General features: G+C 49.3%; 1 protein-coding gene across 1 annotated transcript; it reads right to left on the reverse strand.

The window, feature by feature from the left end:
• Nucleotides 1–14370: 14370 nt before the first annotated feature.
• On the reverse strand, nucleotides 14371–19771 carry DRD1 (dopamine receptor D1). The gene is made up of 2 exons (XM_007524367.3): nucleotides 19016–19771; nucleotides 14371–18034 (listed from the first exon to the last, which is right to left on the reverse strand). The coding sequence occupies exon 2, from the start codon at nucleotides 17666–17668 to the stop codon at nucleotides 16316–16318; it is 1353 nt and encodes a 450-aa protein (XP_007524429.1). The 5' UTR covers nucleotides 17669–18034; nucleotides 19016–19771; the 3' UTR covers nucleotides 14371–16315.
• Between the last annotated feature and the right edge of the window lie 2307 nt (nucleotides 19772–22078).

A 22078-nucleotide genomic window follows, 5' to 3' on the forward strand; every position in this document is an offset into this window, starting at 1 on the left:
CCTGCAGCACTGCTTCAGCACTTGTAAAATTTCTCCCCTTCAGGCAGGGAGCTGGGATTTGAACCCAGGTCCATGCACATGGTAATGTGTGTTTTCAACCAGTTGTACCACTCACTACCCAGCCCCCCTTTATTTTCTTTTCTTTTCTTTTCTTTCTTTCTTTCTTTCTTTCTTTCTTTCTTTTTCCTTCCTTCTTCCTTCCTTCCTTCCTTCCTTACCATAGCACAAATTAGCTCTGGCTAATGGTGGAACAGGGGACTGAATTTGGGACTTTGGAGTCTCAGGCATGAAAGTGTCTTTGCATAACCATTATGCTGTCTACCTCCCCCACTTTATGTTCTTAACAACCTCCACCTGATCAACAAACGTTGGGCTCTGTTCGAGTTCAGCAAGAAAGGAGTTTCCATGGGGAAAACTGAGTCCTCCCTCCCCTCCCAGAGCAGGGGCTCCTGTCCTGAGGAGTGGACTGGGCTTGGAGCTGGCAGCTGAGCTCTCTAGAAGTGTCCCCACCCCTCCTCCTTGGCCCCTGCCAGCTCAGATCCTGTGCACAGGGAAGCAGTGAGCTCACAGGGGGCTCCGTTTACTCTTCCAAGTTCCAGCCTGGTTTGCCCCTCCAGAACATGCCCTGACACACCCCACCCACCCCACCAGCAACCACAACGGCAGCTCTGTCTGCTTCTGAGTACATTGAAAATATTGCATTCCATGCGACCACACACAAAGACCTGGGCTCAACCTCCCAAGCCCCACTTCAAGGGGGAAGCTTCCTGAATCATGGAACAGTGCTGCCGTGCTCTCGCGTGTTCTCTCTACCAAAAGAAAAAAGGGGGGGAAGTCTTCCTGAAATAGTGGCGTCTCCTAGGCATTGAATCCCAGCAGTGACTCTAGTGATGAATAATAATCATAATAATAATAATATATATATTTTTTATTCCTCTTTGTTGTCCTTTTTTATTGTTGTACTTATTATTGATGCTGTCATTGTTGGATAGGACAGAGAGAAATGGAGAGAGGAGGGGAAGACAGAGAGGGGGAGAGAAAGACAGACACCTGCAGACCTGCTTCACCGCCTGTAAAGCGACTCCCCTGCAGGTGGGGAGCTGGGGGCTCGAACCGGGATCCTTATGCCGGTCCTTGCACTTGTGCCACGTGCACTTAACCCACTGCGCTACCACCTGACTCCCTATTTTTTATTATCTTTATTTATTGGATAGAGACAGGCATAACTTGAGAAGGAAGGAGGAGATAGAGAGGAAAAGACACAGAAAGACCCCTGCAGACCAGCCTCACTGTTGGATAGTATGCCAGCTCCCCCTGGCTTCTGCTTAACCAAGCACCGGTATGCCTATATAGGGATTGGTTTGATCCCATTCAAAGCAGTGGTCTATATACATAAATCACTTTTACATTTACATAAAGCACCACACTCCCTCCAGGGCATTGGTGGCTTAGTGGTAGAATTCTCACCTGCTCTGCCCCCTCTCCTTGTCACACCCTGATCCTCTCCTTGTCACACCCTGATCTTCCACCAGTCACTTTTTGCTCCACCCTCTCTATGTCACATCCTGTTTCCACCCTACTTGGAGAGTATAAAAACAGCTGCTCTTCTGATTAAACACACTTGGAAATTGCTTTCCGGCTCCTATAGTGCGGCACGAGTTCCTGCTCCCTCTCCCACGCAGCAGCCTAGATCGGCTCCAGTTGAGTTCTCTCCAACCCAGAGAGCACCAGCTCGGGAAGAAGCCCCCTCAGGCTATCCCGGCATCTCACCATTTGCAAAGCTTCCCCCCTGCAAGTGGGGGCTGGGGGCTCAAACTGAGGTCCTTCTGCATTGTAACATATGCTCAACCAGGTGTGCCACCACCTAGCCGGGACCAAGCTTGCTTGCTTTCTTAATCTTATTTTTTAGGTAGGGGAGGGAGAGGGAGAGGAGAGACCAAGGAAAGGAGCTGGGCAATGGGGCACTTAGTTAAGCACACAGAGTACTAAGTGCAAGGACCCGCACAAGGATCCAGGATCAAGCCTCCACTCCCCACCTGCAGGGGGGAAAGCTTTACAAGTGGTGATGCAGATCTGCAGGTGTCTCTCTCTCTTCCTCTCTATCTCCCCCTCTTCTCTCATTTTCTCTCCGTCCTAGTTCAACAAAATTAAAAAAAAAATGGCTGCCAGGAGCAGTGGATTCATAGTGCAAACACCAAGCCCCAGCAATAACCCTGCAGACAAAAATAAATAAATAAATAAGGGGAGTCGGGCGGTAGCACAGTGGGTTAAGTGCATGTGGCACAAAGTACAAGGACCGTAAGGATCCCGGTTCCAGCCCCCAGCTCCCCACCTGCAGGGGTGTTGTTTCACAGTCGATGAAGCAGGTCTCCAGGTGTCTATCTTTCTCTCCTCCTCTCTGTCTTCCCCTCCTCTCTCCATTTCTCTCTGTCCTATCTAACGACGACATCAATAACAACAACAATAATAACTACTACAACAATGAAAAAACAGCAAGGGCAACAAAAGGGAAAATAAATAAATGAATTTTAAAAAAGAAAAATAAATAGTACAGCTTTTTAAAAATAAATAAATAAAATATATATAGAGAGGAAGTCGGGCGGTAGCACAGCAGGCTAAGTGCACGTGGTGTAAGGATCCCAGTTTGAGCCCCCGGCTCCCCACCTGGAGGGGAGTCGCTTCACAAGCAGTGAAGCAGGTCTGCAGGTGTCTTTCTCTCCCCCTCTCTGTCTTCCCCTCCTCTCTCCATTTCTCTCTGTTCTATCCAACAACAATGCCATCAATAAAAATGACAGCAATAAAACAACAAAGGCAACAAAAGGGAATAAATAAATAAAACCTTAAAAAATTAGAATAAAATAGCAAGAGAGAAAGAAAGGCTTATAGCCCACATGCTTCTTTCCATGCGTTGGGAGTCAGGCTCAAACCTGGGTCATGCGGCTCACTGTCCAGGTGAGCTATTCCACCGGGCCTGCACACAGATTTCAAAGCTGGCTTGTCACTACCAAACTCCTCTCCCCGTGAGGAGCCCTGCCAGTTCCTGCTCCCAAGAGCAAGGCAGGAAAGCACTTGTCTCCTGTCCCCAGTTCAGAGGTTCTGCCACCCCGCCGAGCCTCTCACAGGTGTGGCAATCTCTGGATATGTGACAAGCTCCCTTTCCACCCTCCTACTCTGCACAAAGCCCCCCCCCCCCCCCACATTCGTGAAGCAAATCAGCTCTCACACCAATACGGGGACGACAGATGCTTCTCAAAATGCCATTGCATTTCAGTTCTGCTTTGAAAGGATAATGGCCAGATATATATTTTTTTCCCCAACAAATTCTAACCCTCACCTTTTGATCCCCCCCCCCATCTCCTCTCAGAAGAGATCCCATTTAATCCTGCCTCCCTCCCCGCCTCCCACCACAGCTCAGAATGTGCTGCTCTACAGAGCCCCTCCCTCTGAGCTGGGGATCCCCACAGCTCTGGGGCAGAATTAGCACAGAGTTCACTCTTCTCCCCCCAGCTTAACAGTCCACAGCAGCTGCATTACGATGGCGTCTTCCCCGGGGGCTGGGCATTATCTTAATTACAGTCCACATGTTCAGGAGGTAAAAGACATCTGACCTAAAAAAAAAAAAAAAAAAAAGTTGGCCTCTCAGCAGCATGCATATGTAGAGATAATCTCGGTGCACATGGATGGTTGACATTTCCTGTCTCTCCTGTGGGAAAGGGATGATCACTGGGCTCTGTGTCTAGACAGAGTCCCGCTTTCCCACTTCAAGAGCATTTCCGTTCTCCCCCTGTGCTTGTGATGGGGAAGCCCAAGTGGGCTTACAACTTCAGCAGAAGCAGCCCTGGAGGGACAGATGAGGCCTATGGATTAGAGAGACGTGTTTAGGGTGGCAGAGACAGCACAGTGGTCATACACAGGACTTGCATGGACAAGGTCTAGATTGAAGGTCCAGGTTCAAGCTCTAGCATTTAGCTAGCATTTAGCAGAGCTGAGACCGGTGCTATGGCCAAAACAACTAAATGAATGAAAATAAAATGTGTATCTGTGGGTGTATTGCACCAAAGTAAAAGACCTAGAAGGGGTTGAATTGTTATGTGGAAAACTGAGACATGTTACACATGCACAACTAATGTATTTTACTGTTGACTGTAAACCATTAACTCCCCCCCCAATAAAGAAAAAGTTATGTGTGTCTGTGCCTCCAAGATATTCTCTCTCTCTCTCTCTCTCTCTCTCTCTCTCACACACACACACACCACTCATGATCAGTAGAGGACGGAACAGCACACAGTAGTGAAGATACCCTGTAGTAAGCCATCAACCCAGGAAGGAGGAGTCAGGGCCCCGGTGGAGGCTCCAGCAAATGAAGACTTTAGGAGGAAGTGTCCCAGTGGCAGGAGAGCCAAGGATGCTCAAGGTTGCTGCAGAGAGTGGTGTCTGAGGGCAGGGAACCATCCACAGTGGGAATCATGAGGAAGGAGGGAGGGATCACATTCTCACTCAGTGGTGACTCTTGACTATTCATCCAACAGTGATCTCTTGGCCATCTGGTCAACTGTTCAAATGCACTGAGTGAGGCCTCTGCAAAAGGTGAAATGTACCCCCCCAAAAAAAAAAAAAAAAAAAACAGTGAAGCTATTGGGCTTCATTTGGACCAAACCTTCTAATGAGTTAAAATCTATCTCCACTCTATGTTCTGGATCCAAGATCCTGATTCATTCCTTCAGCCTACATTGATAGATAGATACTAGAGTCCAGCTACTTCTGTTAGCGGTCCCTCTCCGCCAAGGTCCTCCCATCCATCCCTCAACCTCCCTCCAATGCTTCCCAAGTCAATGCCTGTTCCCACAGCTCTCCAGCTGCACTGTCCCTCTGTAACCACACAAAATTCTCTGTCCTCTCGTGCTTCCCCCAGCTGGTGCCACCTTCCCCAAGACTGTGCTAAGATTCTTACAGGCACAGGTAAACGTCTGATGGGTTAGGCCCAGTTGAATGTGCCCTGATCAAAATGACGTGACAGAGCATGTCGACCCTTAAATAAGCCAACTCTGTTGAACCCCCTGTCCTTGGACTCCACAGAGTCCTGTTTTTATAGTACCAGTGTCTCAGTATCTGCTTGGCTTCAGTCCTAGACTCTACACAAAAACCTGGGACTCCCTCTTGGCAATATTCAAAGACCACTAGCCATAGTCTCACTGATACTTCAGTCTGAAAAGTGGCCTGGGGATACACAGGGTGATTATACAATTCCCTCTGTATGTTATTTATTATTTTAAGATATCCATAATAGAAATTCTTGTAAATGTAGCTCTGCTTGAAGTGATTGTCTCCCCCTCCCCCCATTCGTAGCAAGTGACAGTTTGGGTTGGGACTAGCTCCTGGTACACAAAGTCCATGATCCAAATTATAGAGAAGTGGGGTGAGGGTAGATAGCATAATGGTTATGCAAACAGACTTTCATGCCTGAGGCTCCAAAGTCCTAGGTTCAGTCCCCTGCACTACCATAAACCCTCCGCTCCGCAGCCCAACACAGAGCTGACCAGTGTTGTGGTAAAAATGTGTGTGTATGTGTGTGTGTGTGTGTGTGTGTGTGTGGTGTGTGTGTCTGTGGTGTGTGTGTTTGGTGTGTGTGGTGTGTGTGTGGTGTGTGTGTGGTGTGTGTGTGTGTGGTGTGTGTGTGTGTGTGTGGTGTGTGTGTGTGGTGTGTGTGTGTGGTGTGTGTGGTGTGTGTGTGTGTGTGTGTGTGTGTGTGGTGTGTGTGTGTGTGTGTGGTGTGTGTGTGTGGTGTGTGTGTGGTGTGTGTGTGTGGTGTGTGTGTGGTGTGTGTGTGTGGTGTGTGTGTGTGTGGTGTGTGTGTGTGTGTGGTGTGTGTGTGTGGTGTGTGTGTGTGGTGTGTGTGGTGTGTGTGTGTGTGTGTGTGTGTGGTGTGTGTGTGTGTGTGTGGTGTGTGTGTGTGGTGTGTGTGTGGTGTGTGTGTGTGGTGTGTGTGTGGTGTGTGTGTGTGGTGTGTGTGTGTGGTGTGTGTGTGTGGTGTGTGTGTGTGTGTGTGTGTGTGTGTGTGTGTGTGGTGCTCTCACTCATGAACAGAAGTTGAGAAATAAGAACAGAAGGGGAAACCCAAGGCAGAACTTAAACTGGGTTTTGTGTAGTTTACCAAATTTGAGGAAGGTTTTCAGGTCCTGGTCCCTGATGGTGGAGGAGGAGGCCTTAGGCTGAGGGGGGAGAGTGTTTTGCAGAACACTGAGAAATTTTACCACTGTATCAACAACTGTATTTACTGTAGCAAGTCTTATTTGAATTTTTATTATCTTTATTTATTGGATAGAGACAGCCAGAAATCAAGAGCGAAGGGGGTGATAGAGAGGGAGAGAGACAGAGACACCTGCAGCCCTGCTTCACCACTCACAAAGCTCCCCCCCCTCCGCAGGTGGGGACCAGGGGTTTGAATTTGAATCTATATCCTGAGCATTGTAAAATGTGCGCTCAACCAGGTGCACCACTACCTGACCCCACAACTGTGTTTATTGTAAACCAGTCTTCCTCCCATTAAAAAAGGGGGAGTGGAACCACATGCCTAACATCTAACAACATGCTTAACCAATGAAAAAGAAATGGACAAGAGAAAAAAATAATATAGAGGCTGAATAATATAGAAGTGAATTCAGACTATCTTGATCTGAAACCTGCCCCATCACTCATCAGCTGTGTGACCTCAGGCACGCTGCCCTCCTTCTCTGAGAATTAGTGACTTTAATCTGTAAAATGGGGGTGATGACCCACAGCACCCACCTCATAGGACCTCCTGAAAAGCTGGTGCTGGAGGTGATACCAGGCACATGACTGCTGGAGCAGTCCCTAGAAGAAAGCCTCTTCCTTCTCCACAGAACCTCCTTCTCTGCCTTCTTGATGAGGACTTGTCTGCACAGCCGTTTCTACTTTAAGCTCTTCCAAGGTCAGGACGGAATCTGATTCATTCCTAGCACCCAACGTGCCTGCAGCCTGGAGCGTGCTCTCGAGAGGTGAATGGTGGCTGATGGTAGATATGCCCAAGCTGGCATGAGTCTGTGTGCTCTGTGGCTGTCTGTATGCAAGAGGGTATTTGAAATGACTTGTCCTGGCCACGGCAGCATCCTGTAGGTCTTGGAGACCACGTGTTAAACATGATGGCATTAGAGAGTATGGTAAATCTTTTCCCTTAAAATTTTCTTTCAAAGTGAAGGAAGAATAAAAAGACTCTATTTAAATTTAAGACTTTTTTTAGGGGGCCGGGTGGTGGCACACCTGGTTGAGCGCATGTATTACAATGTGCAAGGACCCGGGTTCAAGCCCCCGGTCTCCACCTGCAGGGGGAAAGCTTTCCGAGTGGTGAAGCAGGGCTGCAGGTGTCTCTCTGTCTCTCTCCCTATCACATCCTCCCTCTTGATTTCTCTCTCTATCCAATAAATAAAGATAAAAAGTATAAAATCTAAGAAAAAAGACTTGTTTTTATTATCAGTAGATGTGCCTTATAAGAAATATTAAAATAAGGGGCCAGGTGGTGGTGCACCTGGTTAAGTGCACATATTACAGTGTTCAAGGTCCTAGGTTCAAGCCCCCGCTCCCCACCTACAGGCGGGAAAGCCTCACGAGTGGTGAAGCAGGGCTACAGGTGTCTCTCTGTCTCTTCTCCTTTCTATCTCCCTCGCCCCTCTCAATTTCTCTCTCTCCATCTAATAATAAAATAAATATTTTTTTAAAAGATTCAAATAAACTTTTTTAGAAAATAAGAAAATTAAATAGATCATAAAGTGGAGTTGACGCAAAGGAAGATTACAAAAGACTATGTAGCAGGGGTAGATAGCACAATGGTTATGCAAACAGACTCTTGTGCCTGAGGCCCTCTCAAGTCCCAGGTTCAATCCCCTGCACCACCATAAACCAGATCTGAGCAGTGCTCTGGTTAAAAAAAAAAAAAAAGAGGCTACAAAAAAAAAAATACAAAAGACTATGTGAAGATAAAAAAATAGTCTTCTTTTTAGTATCTGTTTTCTGAATTGCATATTCTGTCAATTTTGTTCTCTTTTCTTTCTCAGTTGATAAAATATGGATCTGTTTTGTGGAGAGATGTGGTGAGGGGGACTAGCAAATACACCTTCACATGTGTTCCCAAGTGCTTCTGACTAAACCAAACTAGAATCGGGACCCAACCCGCCCCCGCACCTGGCTCCCCTGGTTAGACTTAGTCGTACTTTTATTCCTTCATCAAAGGTTAAGGGAGAAACTCCTAACAGCCAGGCAGTGTGCTTGGTAATTAGGGATGTGGAGAGAAAAAGCAAATACAGCAAGAGACAGTTTGCTCCAAATTAGGCTTGTCATCTAGAGAGAGAGAGACAAGGAAGAATAGTATTTCCTGGAAGCACAGAGAAATAAGGGCCACAGAGGTGAGAAGAAGGTGTCAAGGCAGCTTCCTGAGAACACACCCTGATAACTCTTAAAAGATGGGCGGAAGTAGGGAGTCGGAGTCGGGCAGTAGCGCAGCCATTAAGCGCAGGTGGCACGAAGAGCAAGGACCGGCTTAAGGATCCCGGTTTGAGCCCCCGGCTCCCCACCTGCAGCGGAGTCACTTCACAGGCGGTGAAGCAGATCTGCAGGTGTCTGTCTTTCTCTCCCCCTCTCTGTCTTCCCCTCCTCTCTCTATTTCTCTCTGTCCTATCCAACAATGACAACACCAACAAAAATAATAACTACAACAATAAAAACAACAAGGGCAACAAAAAGGAAATAAATACTAAAAAAAAAAAAAATAGGCAGAACTTCCTAGCTTCTTCCCACGTGAAGATCCTTAGTTTCATTGCCTCTATTCTTACCTTTAGGTTCCTGTTTATTAAACAATTTGTCCTGCTTTCTATCTTACTGCCTTCAGCCACCAAGTTGCAGACGCTACCATGATTCCATCCTGACTTGCCTGGGCAGACGACTTCACCCATGTGTCCTAGGTCTCACCGACCCCCGCCCCAGCTCTACCCACTAGGGAAAGATAGAAACAGGCTGGGAGTGTGAATCCACCTGCCAGCGTCCATGTCCAACAGAGAAGCAATTACAGAAGCCAAGCCTTCTACCTTCTGCACCCCATAAAGAATTTTGGCCCTTACTCACAAAGACATAAAGAATAGGGAAGCTGGGAGTTGGGCGGTAGCACAGTGGGTTAAGTGCACATGGTTTAAAGTGCAAGGACTGGCATAAGGATCCTGGTTCGAGCCCCTGGCTCCCCACCTGCAGGGGAGTCGCTTCACAGGTTGTGAAGCAGGTCTGCAGGTGTCTGTTTTTCTCTCCCCCTCTGTCTTCCCCTCCTCCCTCCATTTCTCTCTGTCCTATCCAACAACAATGACATCAATAACAGCAACAATAATAACTACAACAATAAAACAAGGGCAACAAAAGGGAATAAATAGACAAATATTTTTTTAAAAAAGAATAGGAAAGCTTCCAATGGAAGGGATAGGACACAGAACTCTGGTGGTGGGAACTGTGTGGAATTGTACCCGTGTTATCTTACAATCTTGTTAATCATTACTAAACCACATCGCACAAACACTACAAAGCCCAGGCTGTATTCAGGGACCTCTTGGCATGACTGTCCCTGAGTGTCAGCGGGGAAATAGCTAGAGACAGGGCTATAGAGGTCACCAGAGACACCTGGTCACCAAGCACACATCATGAGTTGGACTCTTCTTCGTTCTGAACTTAGTTAAGCAAATCATATGCAGCCATGGGCACAGTTAGCTTTCTGACAAGAAAGGGGACAGGGACTCGGGACAGGGGGGCAGGGGGGAGCAAACCTAGCAGCCAATTCCATGCCTAATATTTTCAGTCCAGTGAAAATCACATTATCTCACACTTTTCATTGTACAGATGGGGAAAAAAATAATTTAGGAGGCCAGACAGTGATGCACCCAGTTGAGCAAGGACCCAGGTTCTATCCCCCACCCCGTCCCCACCTACAGGAGGGCAACGTCAGGAGTGGTGAATCAGTGATGCAGGTATCTCTCCTTCTCTCCCTTTCTCTCTTTCCTCGTCTCTTGCAATTTCCCTCTGTCTTACCAAATAAAATGAAGAAATAGATTTTTTAAAAGAAAAAAATATATTTTCAGGGGATGTAAAGTTGTTTGCCCAAGCTACTTGCCTTCAAGGAAAAATGTGTAAGTGAAATAACAATAAAACTTCTGCTTTATAATTTCATTCCCCTAAGTCCCCCGCCCACACATACACTTGCTACTTTGCAGAAATTTCTGTCAGGGGTGAGGGAAGCCCCGGAGGTGGGCTCACACCCATGGGCAAAGCTCAGGGAAGGCCTCCTTCAACAAACGAAGCTGTTTACTCATTTTGAAATCAGGGAGAATATCTGTTCTATAAGCACAAGAAAAAAAAATTGTAACCTTTTTTTTTTTTTTTGGTCTATTTTCTCATAGTGATTAAGAAGTTAAACCTCTTTAAATCAGAGATTATGTTTCCTGAGTTTCTAATACTATTTAAATTGCAACTTCCAGAACTTGAGTGATGTAACACACTCAAGTCCAAATGATGCTTCGTCAAAAAAAAAAAAAAAAAGAATAGAATAGAATAGAATTCTGTGTATCACATGGAAGTTACTTAACATGACAGACGGTGGAGGACTAGATTGGCCTAGTAACAAAACCTTGAGAGGGGGGCACTATCTCTGCTCTGACACTGAATCCTGAATCCTCTGGGAAAAAAATAAATAAACAGGCTGGTCTGTCATGTTCTCAAGTCTGAATCTCAAAAAGAAAAAAAAAAAAAAAATCCCACGAAGTCCCTCTACTATCTGCAACACCACAGTCTCGTGGTTTTTCTGGTGAGTTCCGGAATTCAAGTGACAGAAACCCAGTCATGCGAAACAGCAAGTCCTGGTTTGAACAGCCTGGAGGCAAGCTGTCCCTCACCTCTTCATCCCTGGAACAAGTTCTGCAAGCAGGAGGTCTCCTAGGTGGAACCACCATGGACCCATCTATCTGGTCGATATGGTTGGCAAATCCAGACAGCTGTTTTCAGGATGTAGGTATGGGACTCTTTTTCTTCTGGAATGCTGGAAACCAGAGCAGCAGAAAAGGGACTAGGGGACCATCACAAAGCACTGCTCCTAGAAGTTTTACTTCCAAACAGGATATAAGAAGCCACACCCTGCAATTCCTCTCCTGGAGATGTATCCTTAAGGAATCAAACTCACCCACCCAAAAATATCTGTGTATAAGTATGTTCATAGCAGCGCAATTTGTAATAGTCAAAACCTGGAAGCAGCTCCAGGTGTCCAACAACAGATGAATGGCTGAGCAAGTTGTGGTCTAGATAACACAATGGAATACTACTCAGTTACTTAAAAAGGTGAATACCCTACCTGCAGGGGAGTCGCTTCACAGGTGGTGAAGCAGGTCTGCAGGTGTCTATCTTTCTCTCCTCCTCTCTGTCTCCCCTCCTTTCTTGATTTCTCTCTATCCTATCCAACAACAACAGCAGCAATTACAACAAAATGGGGAAAAATGGCCTCTAGGAGCAGTGGATTTGTAGTGCAGGCACCAAGCTGCAGCAATAACCCTGGAGGCAAAAAAAAAAAAAAGGTGAATTCACTTTCTTCACCTCATTTGGATGGAGCTTGAAGGAACCATATGAAGCACCATCAGCCAGAAAGAGAAGGATGAATACGGAATGATTTCACTTGTAGACAGAAGTTGAAGCGTGAGAACAGAAGGGAAACACAAAGCAGAACCTGGACTGGAGTTGGTGTATTGCATCAGAGTAAAGGAATCGGGGGTTGGGGGGCTTTCAGGACCTGGTGCGTGATGGTGGACCCAGGCTGGGTGTGTGTGGGGGGGAGAGTGTTTTGCAGAAAACTGAGAAATTTTACACACACACACCAACAACTGTATTTACTATTAACTATAAACCGGTAACCCTCCCAATAAAAAAACAATTTTTTTAAGAAGTCACGTGTGCAGCTGACACATGTCCACCAAGGCCATCGGCGCCTGTCACTGAGCCCATCAAAGCAGAGGCACTAGGACAATCAGTGAGGCCCGTGTTGCAGTGCTCCGGGTGCCTGCAGGCACTAGTCCTGCTAGAACCCCACCTGCTTATTTGCATTTCAAAGGGCAAAGCGCCTCAGAGAGGTGCAGACTTTCTTTAAGCTCATGTACAGCGTGATAAAAGCTTTCATGGGGACTCATGTCTCTGAAGCAAAGTTTGGGCTTTCTGTATCCCAGATCCCCCATGTGGGCTGGGTTACACCTGCTGTGTTGCTGGTGCCTGTGTAAGGGGCTTCGGGGAATCATGATGCAGTCCCCAGAGAGTCAAGTATTCAGAAAGTCCCCGGAATTGAAGCTCTATAAGCAACATGCCTTTTGGAGTGATCCCTCCCAAGAAGAAGATGCTATTCTGTCCATTTGATGGACCAGGACAACTGAGATTTGGGGATCCCATGAGACACTAGTGACTCTTCCAAATCAACTCTAAACCCTCTGGTTGAAGCCCAGCACATAGGCCCCAGTCACCAGTCTATCTATTGCCCCGGTCACAAACAGAGCTTTGCCTCTATCTGACAAGGAAAGGCATTTCATTTCTTCTTTTTTTAAAAAAAAAGATTAAAAAATTTATTTTATTTTATTATTGTATAGAGACAGGGACATTTGAGATGGGAGCAAGAGAAAGAGACAGAGAAACACCTGCAGCCCTGCTTCACCACTTGTGAAGCTTTCCCCCCTGCAGGTGGGGACCAGGGGCTTAAACCTGGGTCCTTGCTCTATAATGTGTGTGTTTCATCAGGTGTGCCACTGCCTAGTCCTGAAAGGCATTTTTCTTAGGTAAGGGGTGGGGGGGTGGAGGATATTTTATTTAAGTCTTCTCTACCTAGGGAAAATATTTCAGGAGTGTTCTATAGCATTAAGGCTGGCTATAATAGTGACAAATGAAATTCAAGCCAGAGTGAGATTTTGCTGTCATGCCTGGAAATAAAATTCCCTGAAAGATTCAACCAGTAAGAGCTAGCTTTTCTTCCTTCCTTTCTTTCTTTCTTTCTTTCTTTCTTTCTTTCTTTCTTTCTCCCTTTCTTTCTTTCTTTCTTTCTTTCTTTCTTTCTTTCTTTCTTTCTTTCTTTTAACACACTCTTTATGGATCCAATATGCCAGGAACCCGAAGTCCAACCTCCCCTGCAGAGCCTTGGAGTTTCCAGTGGCCAAGTCTAATTTCAAGACGGACTCCATTTTGCCAGTGAGAAGCACCTGAGGGTGGCATTTGCACCTTGGCCCACTGGCTCAAAGCATCAAGCTTCCTACTAAACGTCCAGTGAAAGCACAAAATGCAACTGGGACAGAGAAAGAGGTCTCAGAAAGTCCTCAGGCAGAAAGAAAAGGCGTCAGGTTTGAGGGGTGTTTCCCTAGAAGCGTTCAGTCCATGCCAAAGCTGGGGAAGGCAAGTCTCGGATGGAAATAAAGGCGCCATCTGCTGTGTGTCTTTTCAGCATTCTCCTTCCTTCCTACCTCACCTGCTGCTGCTCACCAATGCTCATTCTTTGGGGTGAAAAATGGGGGAAATAAAGGTCGGCACATTAGCTAAGTAGTTCTGGCAGAATCTGGACGTGCTGATAAGACATTCAGAGAAGTCCAGTCTGAAACCCTGTATGTTTTTCAGAGAGAGAGAGAGAGAGAGAGAGAGAGAGAGAGAGAGATTGATTGATTCTAGGTATATCTTACTCCAGACTCTGGATCCACAGAGTGGTTTCTTGAGCTGAGAGTCCAAACAGCCTTATAGTAAGTCAGTCTTTCCTGTATTTTTTTAAATATTATTTAGCACACACACACACACCCAGAGCTCTTGGGGGAAGGAGGAGGAGGAGGAGGGAGAGGAGGAGGAGGAGAGAGAGAGAGGGAGAGGAGGAAAAAGAAAGGAGGAGACGAAGCAGCTTTTGAGAGAGAGAGTTTTGGACCTGTGCCATGCAAAGTAGAATAATTGCTCAAGTAAAGGAAGGGTTCTTTAAAAAAGAAGAAGATTAAGGAGAAGGAGGAGAAAAGAAAGAAAGAAAGAAAGAAAGAAAGAAAGAAAGAAAGAGAGAAAGAACGAAAGAAAGGAAAAAATGTTTTCTAAAGGCAGAAAAACGACAAGAGCACAGAACTCAAATCAAAAAGGTTTCTGATTTTAAAAGGCTCAAAAGCAAAGGCAACACATGGCATACACAACAGGAGAGATTTCCATTAAAAAGGGAAATGAGAAGAGAAGCCTTCTTGGCAGTGCCCATGTTTTCTGACTCCTTGGATCTGTAACACCCCGTGTTGAAGACACATGTCAGAAATGCAACGCAGCTCATTCACGCTGGATGTGAGTTCACAAAATAATTTTATTATACGTAAGAAAGCTCACAGGCAATAAAATTAAGAAAACATTCACAATGCCTAAAGAACACAGACCTGGCGCTGGAGAAATTTTCCAATAGACTTTTTCCCCCCTGTCCCCATTGCATTTCAACTGCTACAGTCAGTCAACTGCTTACAAGAACCCTTTATAAACATATCAAAGAAACAGCTCTGGACATACATACTTCCCCACCCCATGAGTTACTGCCTGGCCAGGGAAATTGATGATAGCTTTTGGGGGATGTTTGTTTGTTTGTTTGTTTGTTTACAGCCCAGACAATGAGAAAGGAACCTGGTTCCAAATCACAGACAGAGGGTTAGCATGTGTCAAAAGAGATACTAATGTCTTTGAGGAAGCTTGACAAACCCCATGAGGGGTGGGGGTGGGGGGTCCTTACATTTATTTGTTTGTTTGTTTTCTCCATCAACAACGGAAGTATCTTACTGAGGATGAGAACGAACGAGGCACTCTTTGTAAGGTAGAACACAGTTAAAGAGAAATCACTTCTGAATTCAGATAAACAAGCTACCAAGAGGTCCCGTGGAGGGAGAGAGGGAAGGAGTGTCGAACGGACCTGGTCAGGCTGCTAGGGACAGGATTTGAACTTGGTCCTTGGCAAAAGCTGCTTTAACACAAGAGTTAAGGAAGCCCACCATTCACACACATAATCAGAACAGCCTCTGGGGTTCTGAGAAGCTACATGTGACATGGAAGGGAAAAAAAATTTTTTAAAGACAGAAGAAACCAATTATTTTACATAAATACAAAGTGGTATGTACCTCTTATCATCACTGAAGATCCTCAATTTCAATTTTGGGTTTTCTTTTTCTTTTTTTCTTTCTTTAGCTGGCTTCTCTTTCAGATACTTAACAGGACCATTCTCGCAGATAAACCTTTCTCACAGAAAAAGCTTGGAATACTAATGGTGGCTTCTTTCTCTGCCCCCCACTTCTATTTCTCTCTCTCTCTCTCTCTTTCTCTTTCTCTCATCCAAAAATCTCTTTGGAAGAAAAAAAAAAAGAAATAGGATTTGTCAGTTCTCATCAATAAATCAGATGTATTGATACATTGACTTCTGAGAATTCAGCACAATCCCAGTTCCTCTGAGTCCTTGCAGTGAAGCTGCAAGCTGTGGGTGTGTTAGCATCTAGAATCTGCAGGGAGTCTGTGTGCTGCCTCACTGGCTTCTAAAGTGCTAGTTCAGTGGATAGGAAGAAAAAAAATGTGATTGTCAAGTTTCTGATAGCTCCTGCATCTTGCCTATCAAATATGATAAATAGAAATCTGTCATAATAAATTAAGAAGATTTGTATGATACAATAAATAAATAAAAACCAGTAGCGACAAAGCATCTCTTCTCCATTGAAGGGAAGGGGGAAGAAAAAAAAACATCCCATTTCGACTGTAAGGCTCGATTATCTTTCATGAAGAATGATGAAGGTACCTACCTTTACAACCTGAACTCTCAGCTTGAACCAATGTTAGCACCTGTTCGTACACAGCCAACTCAACCACTGTCACAACTCCCTCCTGCAAAGATTTGACTCTTTTTTTTTTTTTTTTAAATAGCGAAGCAGTTCCTTGTGGATTCTTTGCCCTACTATGTGTTACGTCTTACGATAAAACTTGGTTCCTAAGGACAATTCGAGAGCCCTTGCAAATGTCAGCGTCACAGACAGCCACTGGGCATAGCACAGAGCACACTGGAATGTATCTGGAAGTGGAGTGGATTGTGTGTTGAGGAGGGTGGACTCAGCCGCCGTCTGAGTGTCATCTGGGTGTCTTTACAGCAAACCCTCCTCCCCAACAGTCCCCTCCAAGCTTTTGGGGGGGTGGGCGGGGTGAGCACATCTGGCAGGGCCCCTCTGGGTTTGGGGTGGGAGGGGGTGGCAGAGAAGGGTAAGAAGAAAGGAGGGTTCACTCAGGTAGGATGCTGCCCGTTCTGTGTGATGGGCTGAATCTTCTCCAGAGAGACATCTGTGTCATAATCCAAGATGACAGACAGGGCTGGGGACAGCTTCTCCAAGGGCCTGGCCACCCCGGACGCCTCTTCCTTCTTCAGGTCCTCGGAGGATGAGGAGCCCACGGCGTGGGGGATCAGGTAGACCAGGTTGCAGTCTTTGGAGATGGAACCTCGGGGCTCGTGGTGGCTGGAGAAGACCACGGCCCCGTTGTTGTTGATGCTGACTGTCTCTATGGCATTGCTGGCCGCCGGGCAGAGCCTGTAGCAGCCCAGCAGGGTGGAGAAGGCCTTCCGGAAGTCGGCGTTAAAAGCATAGATGATGGGGTTCAAGGAGGAGTTGGCCCAGCCGAACCACACGAAGACGTCAAAGGTGATGGAGTCGATGCAGAAGGGCTGGGTCTCCCCCGCCCCACAAAAGGGCACCATGCAGTTCAAGATAAAGAAAGGCAGCCAGCAGCACACAAACACCCCCATGATGACCGACAGGGTCTTCAGGACCTTGGTCTCTCTCTTGAAGGACATCTTGAAGCAGCTCTCGGGCTGGGCGCCCTCGGCCGGGTTGCGGTTGCCGGGGGCCGTGGCCTGGCAGCTCTTGGCATGGACGGCTGCCCTCTCCAGGGCCGAGATACGGCGGATCTGTTTCTGGGCAATCCGGTAGATGCGGGTGTAGGTGACAATCATGATGGCCACAGGGATGTAGAAGCTGATGACGGAGGAGGAGATGGCATAGGTGCGGCTCAGGCTGGAGTCACAGTTGTCCTCCTCGTCCGGGGAGGTGGTGGTGGCGTTGACCTCAGGGGACCCCGTGGGCCTGGCCTTGTGCCAGCTGAGCTGCACGGGAATGAAGGAGATGAGGACAGACAGGGTCCAGGCCACGCCAATGAGGACGAAGGCCGCCTTGGGCGTCATCTTGCGTTCGTAGCGGAAGGGGCTGGAGATGGCCCAGTACCTGTCCACGCTGATGACACAGAGGTTGAGGATGGACGCCGTGGAGCACATGATGTCAAAGGCCACCCAGATGTTACAGAAAGACCCAAAGGGCCAGAAGCCGGCGATCTCGGCCACGGCCTTCCAGGGCATCACCAGGACCGCCACCAGGAGGTCCGACACGGCCAGGGAGATGACGAAGAAGTTGGTCACCTTGGAGCGCAGGTGGCGGAAACGAATGACAGCCGCGCAGACCAGGGTGTTGCCCAGGAGGGTGGACAGGATGAGCAGGGACAGGAAGCCAGCGGTGAGGACGCGGAAGGAGAAGTCCCTCCGGGCCACCAGCCCAGGCCCGTCCATGGTGGAGGTGTTCAGAGTTCTCATCCTGCCCTGGGGGCAAGGGAGGAGGGGGACAGAGCCCAGGAGGCGACGTCTTCACCAGGGATCCAGGGACAGGTCCTACAGACTGGAGTCCCGTGGTCCCAAGCAGCTCCTTGCAAAGTCCCTTCGGCTTTCTGCACCTGTCTTCTGTCTGTCGGGCTCCAGGGTGCTGTGGCAGATGGCAGCTGGTCCTTGGGGTCCCCTCAGTTGCCACTGCTGCCTTTCTGGCATATTCTAAGCTCTCAGTCCAGAGATGCTGGGCCTCTGCCTCTGTCGGTCAATCTGCTGGTGGTGGAAGAAGATTCTCCCTTCCCTTGCCATGCCTCACCCCTCCAAGCCCCCGGCTCGTGGCAGCCCCTCCAAAATGCCCTAAAAACAAAACAAAAGCAAAAAAAAAAAAAAAAAAAAAACAAGAAACAAAGATTGTTTGCCTGAATTTGAGCAGATCTAACATGTGTATCCCTAAGCCCAGCTTCTCTGGCTAGTCACCTACCTCGTCTGATGGGAGGGGGTCTCTCTGAAGCCTCCCCAGCGTCCCCCAATCCCCAGGAGCTGGGACAGGAAGAGGTGCACCCACAGTCCTGCCAGTAAGCAACGCCAGGTTCTGCTCCCAATGTGCAACCCCCACCCCCAGGGGAGAGCTGGGGAAACACCCGCAGGCAGGCAGCCAGGCGCCCAGAGCAAGGGAGACTCCCCAAAGACTGGGGGGAGGGGGTGGCACCTGCAGGCTGAGCACTGGGGTCTCCTCAGCTTCCTGGAGGGCAGCCCTGAGGGCCCCTGGCCACCTCCCCACGCCCCTGCCCGCAGCCTCCCAGAGCAGGAAGGCGCTGCAGAGAAAGGGTGGCCGTCTCCCCGGGGTGCAGCAGCGCCCCCGCACCCTTTCCCGGCCCTGGGGGCGGGCTCTGCCTGATGGGCGCGGCACGTGGCCCCCCAGAATGGGCCACCGGAAGGGGGGACGCCCAGCAGAACGCTGGCTCGCCCGGGTGGGGGGACCCTGCCATCCCTGGGACTCCCCCACACACACAGTAAGCAGCAGGTCCCTGAAGACAAGCTGAAGAAGTCTCCACTCCAACTAGACGCCACTGGCACCCCAAAGCACACAGCTTGGCACCCTGGGGACCCACAGGACCCCCCCCCTTCCCAAGTCCTTTTTGGAGACCCTGGCAATCAAGAGTCCTGCCTGCCCCCCCCCAAAAAAAAAAAACATGTTGGTTCATTGCTAAGGCTGCTTCCCCCCCAAAACACACACCGTATGCTCGGTCATGCTAGCCCCTCCACACCGTCTCCAGGTCCCCCCAGCATTGGGGAGACGCGTCCCAAGCCCCCTCCCCCCCCAGCACCACCACTCACCACCGCTGTGCCCCGGTCCCCGCCGCCAGGCCCCCAGCTCGCGGCCCAGGGGTGCCCTCTGCCGGCTGCACCCAGGGGTGTCCTCTGCCGGCTGCACACCGGCGGTCCCGGGCCAGGCTCCCCTCCGCTGTTAATGCCCCCCAAGAAAGCGGACGGAGGCCAAGGGCCGCTTCTGCTGGCCCTGCATTCGGGGACCCCCCGCACCCGGACCTGCTCTTTCTCCTGAATGTTCACTGCACATCAGAGCAGGGGGGACGGGGACGGGGGCGGCGGGCGGGGAGCAGACTGGGGGGTGGGGAGTGGGGGCTGGGGGGCGGCCTGCTGTGTCCGCCGCCTGAGTCACCCCCTGTCCCCCTGCGGAAAGTGGGTTCAGGACGCGGCTCCGAGCCACCGCGCTGCCAGGCTCCCGCCCAGAGACGGAGGCGAGCAGATGCGGGTCAGGTGACAGCCTGGGAGGGGGGCGCTCCCCTCCGCACCGCCGCAGCGGGTCACACCTGGCGCTTGGCCTGGGGGCGCTGGGCCATCCTCTGCCTCCCCCACGGGGCGGGGTCCGGCGTGCGGGTGGGCAGGGGCTGTCCTGCCTCTCCCCGTCCCGCCCCGCACCACCCTTCCCTGGGGCTGCCTGCGCCTTCTCCACTCTCCCCTCTTTCCCCTCTCCTCTCCTCTCTATCCTCTCTGTTCTCTCCTCCTGTCTTCTCTCTTTTCCTTTCCTCTCCACTCTCCTCTCCTCCTGTCCCTTCTCTCTTCTCTCCTCCTCTCTTTTTTCCTCTTGTCTTCTCTCCTCTTTCTTCTCCGGTCTCTTCTCTTTTGCTCTCTCCTCTCTTCTCTCTCCTCCCCATCTCCTCTCTCCTCTCTCCTTTCCTCCTCCTCTCTCTTCTCTCTCCTCACTCCTCACTCCTCCCCGCTCTCCCTTCCCCTCCTCCCCACTATCCTCTCCCCTTCTCTTCTCCTCACCTCTATCCTCTCCACTTCTCTCCTCTCTCCTGACCCCTCTTTCCTGGCTAGATTTTTCCTCTCTGAACCCCTGATGGGGCCACCTACCCGACTGTGATAATCATCATGATGTTTGCAAAGTGCTGGACACCAGGCCACAGGACCCAGCCAGACCTTCCCGGGGCCAAATCCCCTATGGGCTCATTAGAAAAACACAGTAACTTTCAGCATCAGCTGGGGGCACGTGGGCAGCTAGAATGTTCTCCCTAAAAAAACCCTGAGTCTAAATAGCAACTCTCTTGTCCACTGGCCATGGAAACATGGGCAGCTCCCGTTCTTCCAAAGAGAGGGCCCACACCCAGAGATGCTCCCTGCGCCTGTCCCCAGCGCTGTCCTCAGCCCTCGGTCGACTGCACATGCACTGACACCCCTGAGTCACGGTCACAGGAATCGTCTCTGTCACACAGACACACCCAAAGGGCAGGTCAGTGCCCATCTGCAGGTGAGTGTCTGATGTTCTCCACGTCAAAACCTTAAGTCTCCTTGATCTCAAAAAAAAAAAAAAAAAAGACAGAGATAGATAAATTGAAAATAAACTGCTCAGATCCACCCCCAACCCTCCCACCCCACCCCCTGCCGCTGCCAGAGGGGCAAGGGAGGCCGGCATATGGATACCCGAGGGCATGAGTTTGCTTCCTATCACCAGAGTTTAGCAGTTTCTCATGGTTCTAAGGCAGATCCCTTTCTGGCTGAGTTAGGAAGCTGGTTTCTGAAAGTGTAAAATGCAGCTGAAATATCAAGTATTTTTTCCTCCTCACTTCTTTTGCACAGTGTGAATTTCAGAGGAGCTTATAGTTCGGCTGGAGATGTGGATTCACATTCTCCTCTCTCTCTCTCTCTCTCTTTCTCTTTGCAAGCCAAAGTGAAACAAAGGCTTCCGTTTTGTTCTATGAAAATCTCCCCCGCAATCCAGAACCCTGACACAAAGGCAAACAAGCATTAGCATCAGCTCACGCGGGGAGTGTAAACCCCCTACACAAAAGGACCTTTGTCGTCCCCCCCCCCCCAAGCGGCAGGTCCTTTAAGCTGTCTGGAGAGTCAGGCACGAGCGGGAGGGTTGAGTTCAAAGGATGCTTCTCCACACAGTTGTAGTTGGAGCTTCTGGAGGTAAAGGAATGTCCAAGGCTCCCTGTCTCTGGGGAGGGTTGAGCTCCAACAGAATGACTAGACCCGCTGAGCTGATACTCCAGACTCTGCATCTGGACAGCTTTATGTTTATGGAAGCTGATTGTATGCCAGCAGTGATCGCCGGTGAGGTGGAGGGGGGAGAGAAGAGAGAGAGAAAGAGAGAGGGGGCAGGAAAGGAAGAGGGGAGGAAGGAGAGGGGGAGAGAGAGAAGGAGAGGGAGAGAGAAAGGAGAGGGAGAGAGAGGAGAGGGAGAGAGGAGAGGGAGAGAAAGGAGAGAGAGGGAGGGAGAGAAAGAGGGGGGAGGAGAGAGAGAAAGAGGAGAGAGAAAAAGAGAGGGGGAGGGAGAGGAAGAGAGGGGGGGGAAAGGAGAGGGAGAGGGAGAGAAAGAAGGATAGGGGCAGAGAGAGAAAGAGAGAGGGAGAGGAAAGGGGGAAGGAGAAGGGGAGAGAGAAGGAGAGGGAGAGAGAGAAGGAGAAAGAGGGGAAGAAGAAGAGAGAAGGGGAATGAGATAGGAAGAAAGAGAAGGAGAGGGAGGGCAAGAGGAGAGAGAGAAAGAGAGTGGGAAGGAGAGAGGGAGAGAAGAGAGAAAGAGAGAGAGATGAAGGGAGAGGAAAAGAGAGGGAAGGAGAGGCAGAGACAGAGAAGAGGGGGAGAGAGGAAGAGAGAGAAAGAGAGAGGGAGGAGAGGAAGAGAGAGAGGGAAGGAGACAAGGAGACAAGGAGACGGGAAGGGAGAGGGAGGGAGGGACAGAGGGAGAGAGAGAGAGAGAGAGAGAGAGAGAGAGAGAGAGAGAGAGAGAGGCGAGGAGGAAGAAAGGGAAGGAGAGAGAGCGCACTTGGCTGACATTGACCAGTTAGCTTCTCTGAAATTCCTACTCCCATGTCATATTTTCTCCCCCCATCTTTGTCAGGTGATTCTGAGAACAACACTGGCAAAGACTTT

The sequence above is a fragment of the Erinaceus europaeus genome, chromosome 9 (genome assembly GCF_950295315.1).
Source record: "Erinaceus europaeus chromosome 9, mEriEur2.1, whole genome shotgun sequence".
NCBI lineage: Eukaryota > Metazoa > Chordata > Mammalia > Eulipotyphla > Erinaceidae > Erinaceus > Erinaceus europaeus.

Bases quoted from the DNA above. Each gene is read 5' to 3' on its own strand.
- DRD1 (XM_007524367.3), bottom strand. From the start codon at position 17,668: ATGAGAACTCTGAACACCTCCACCATGGACGGGCCTGGGCTGGTGGCC.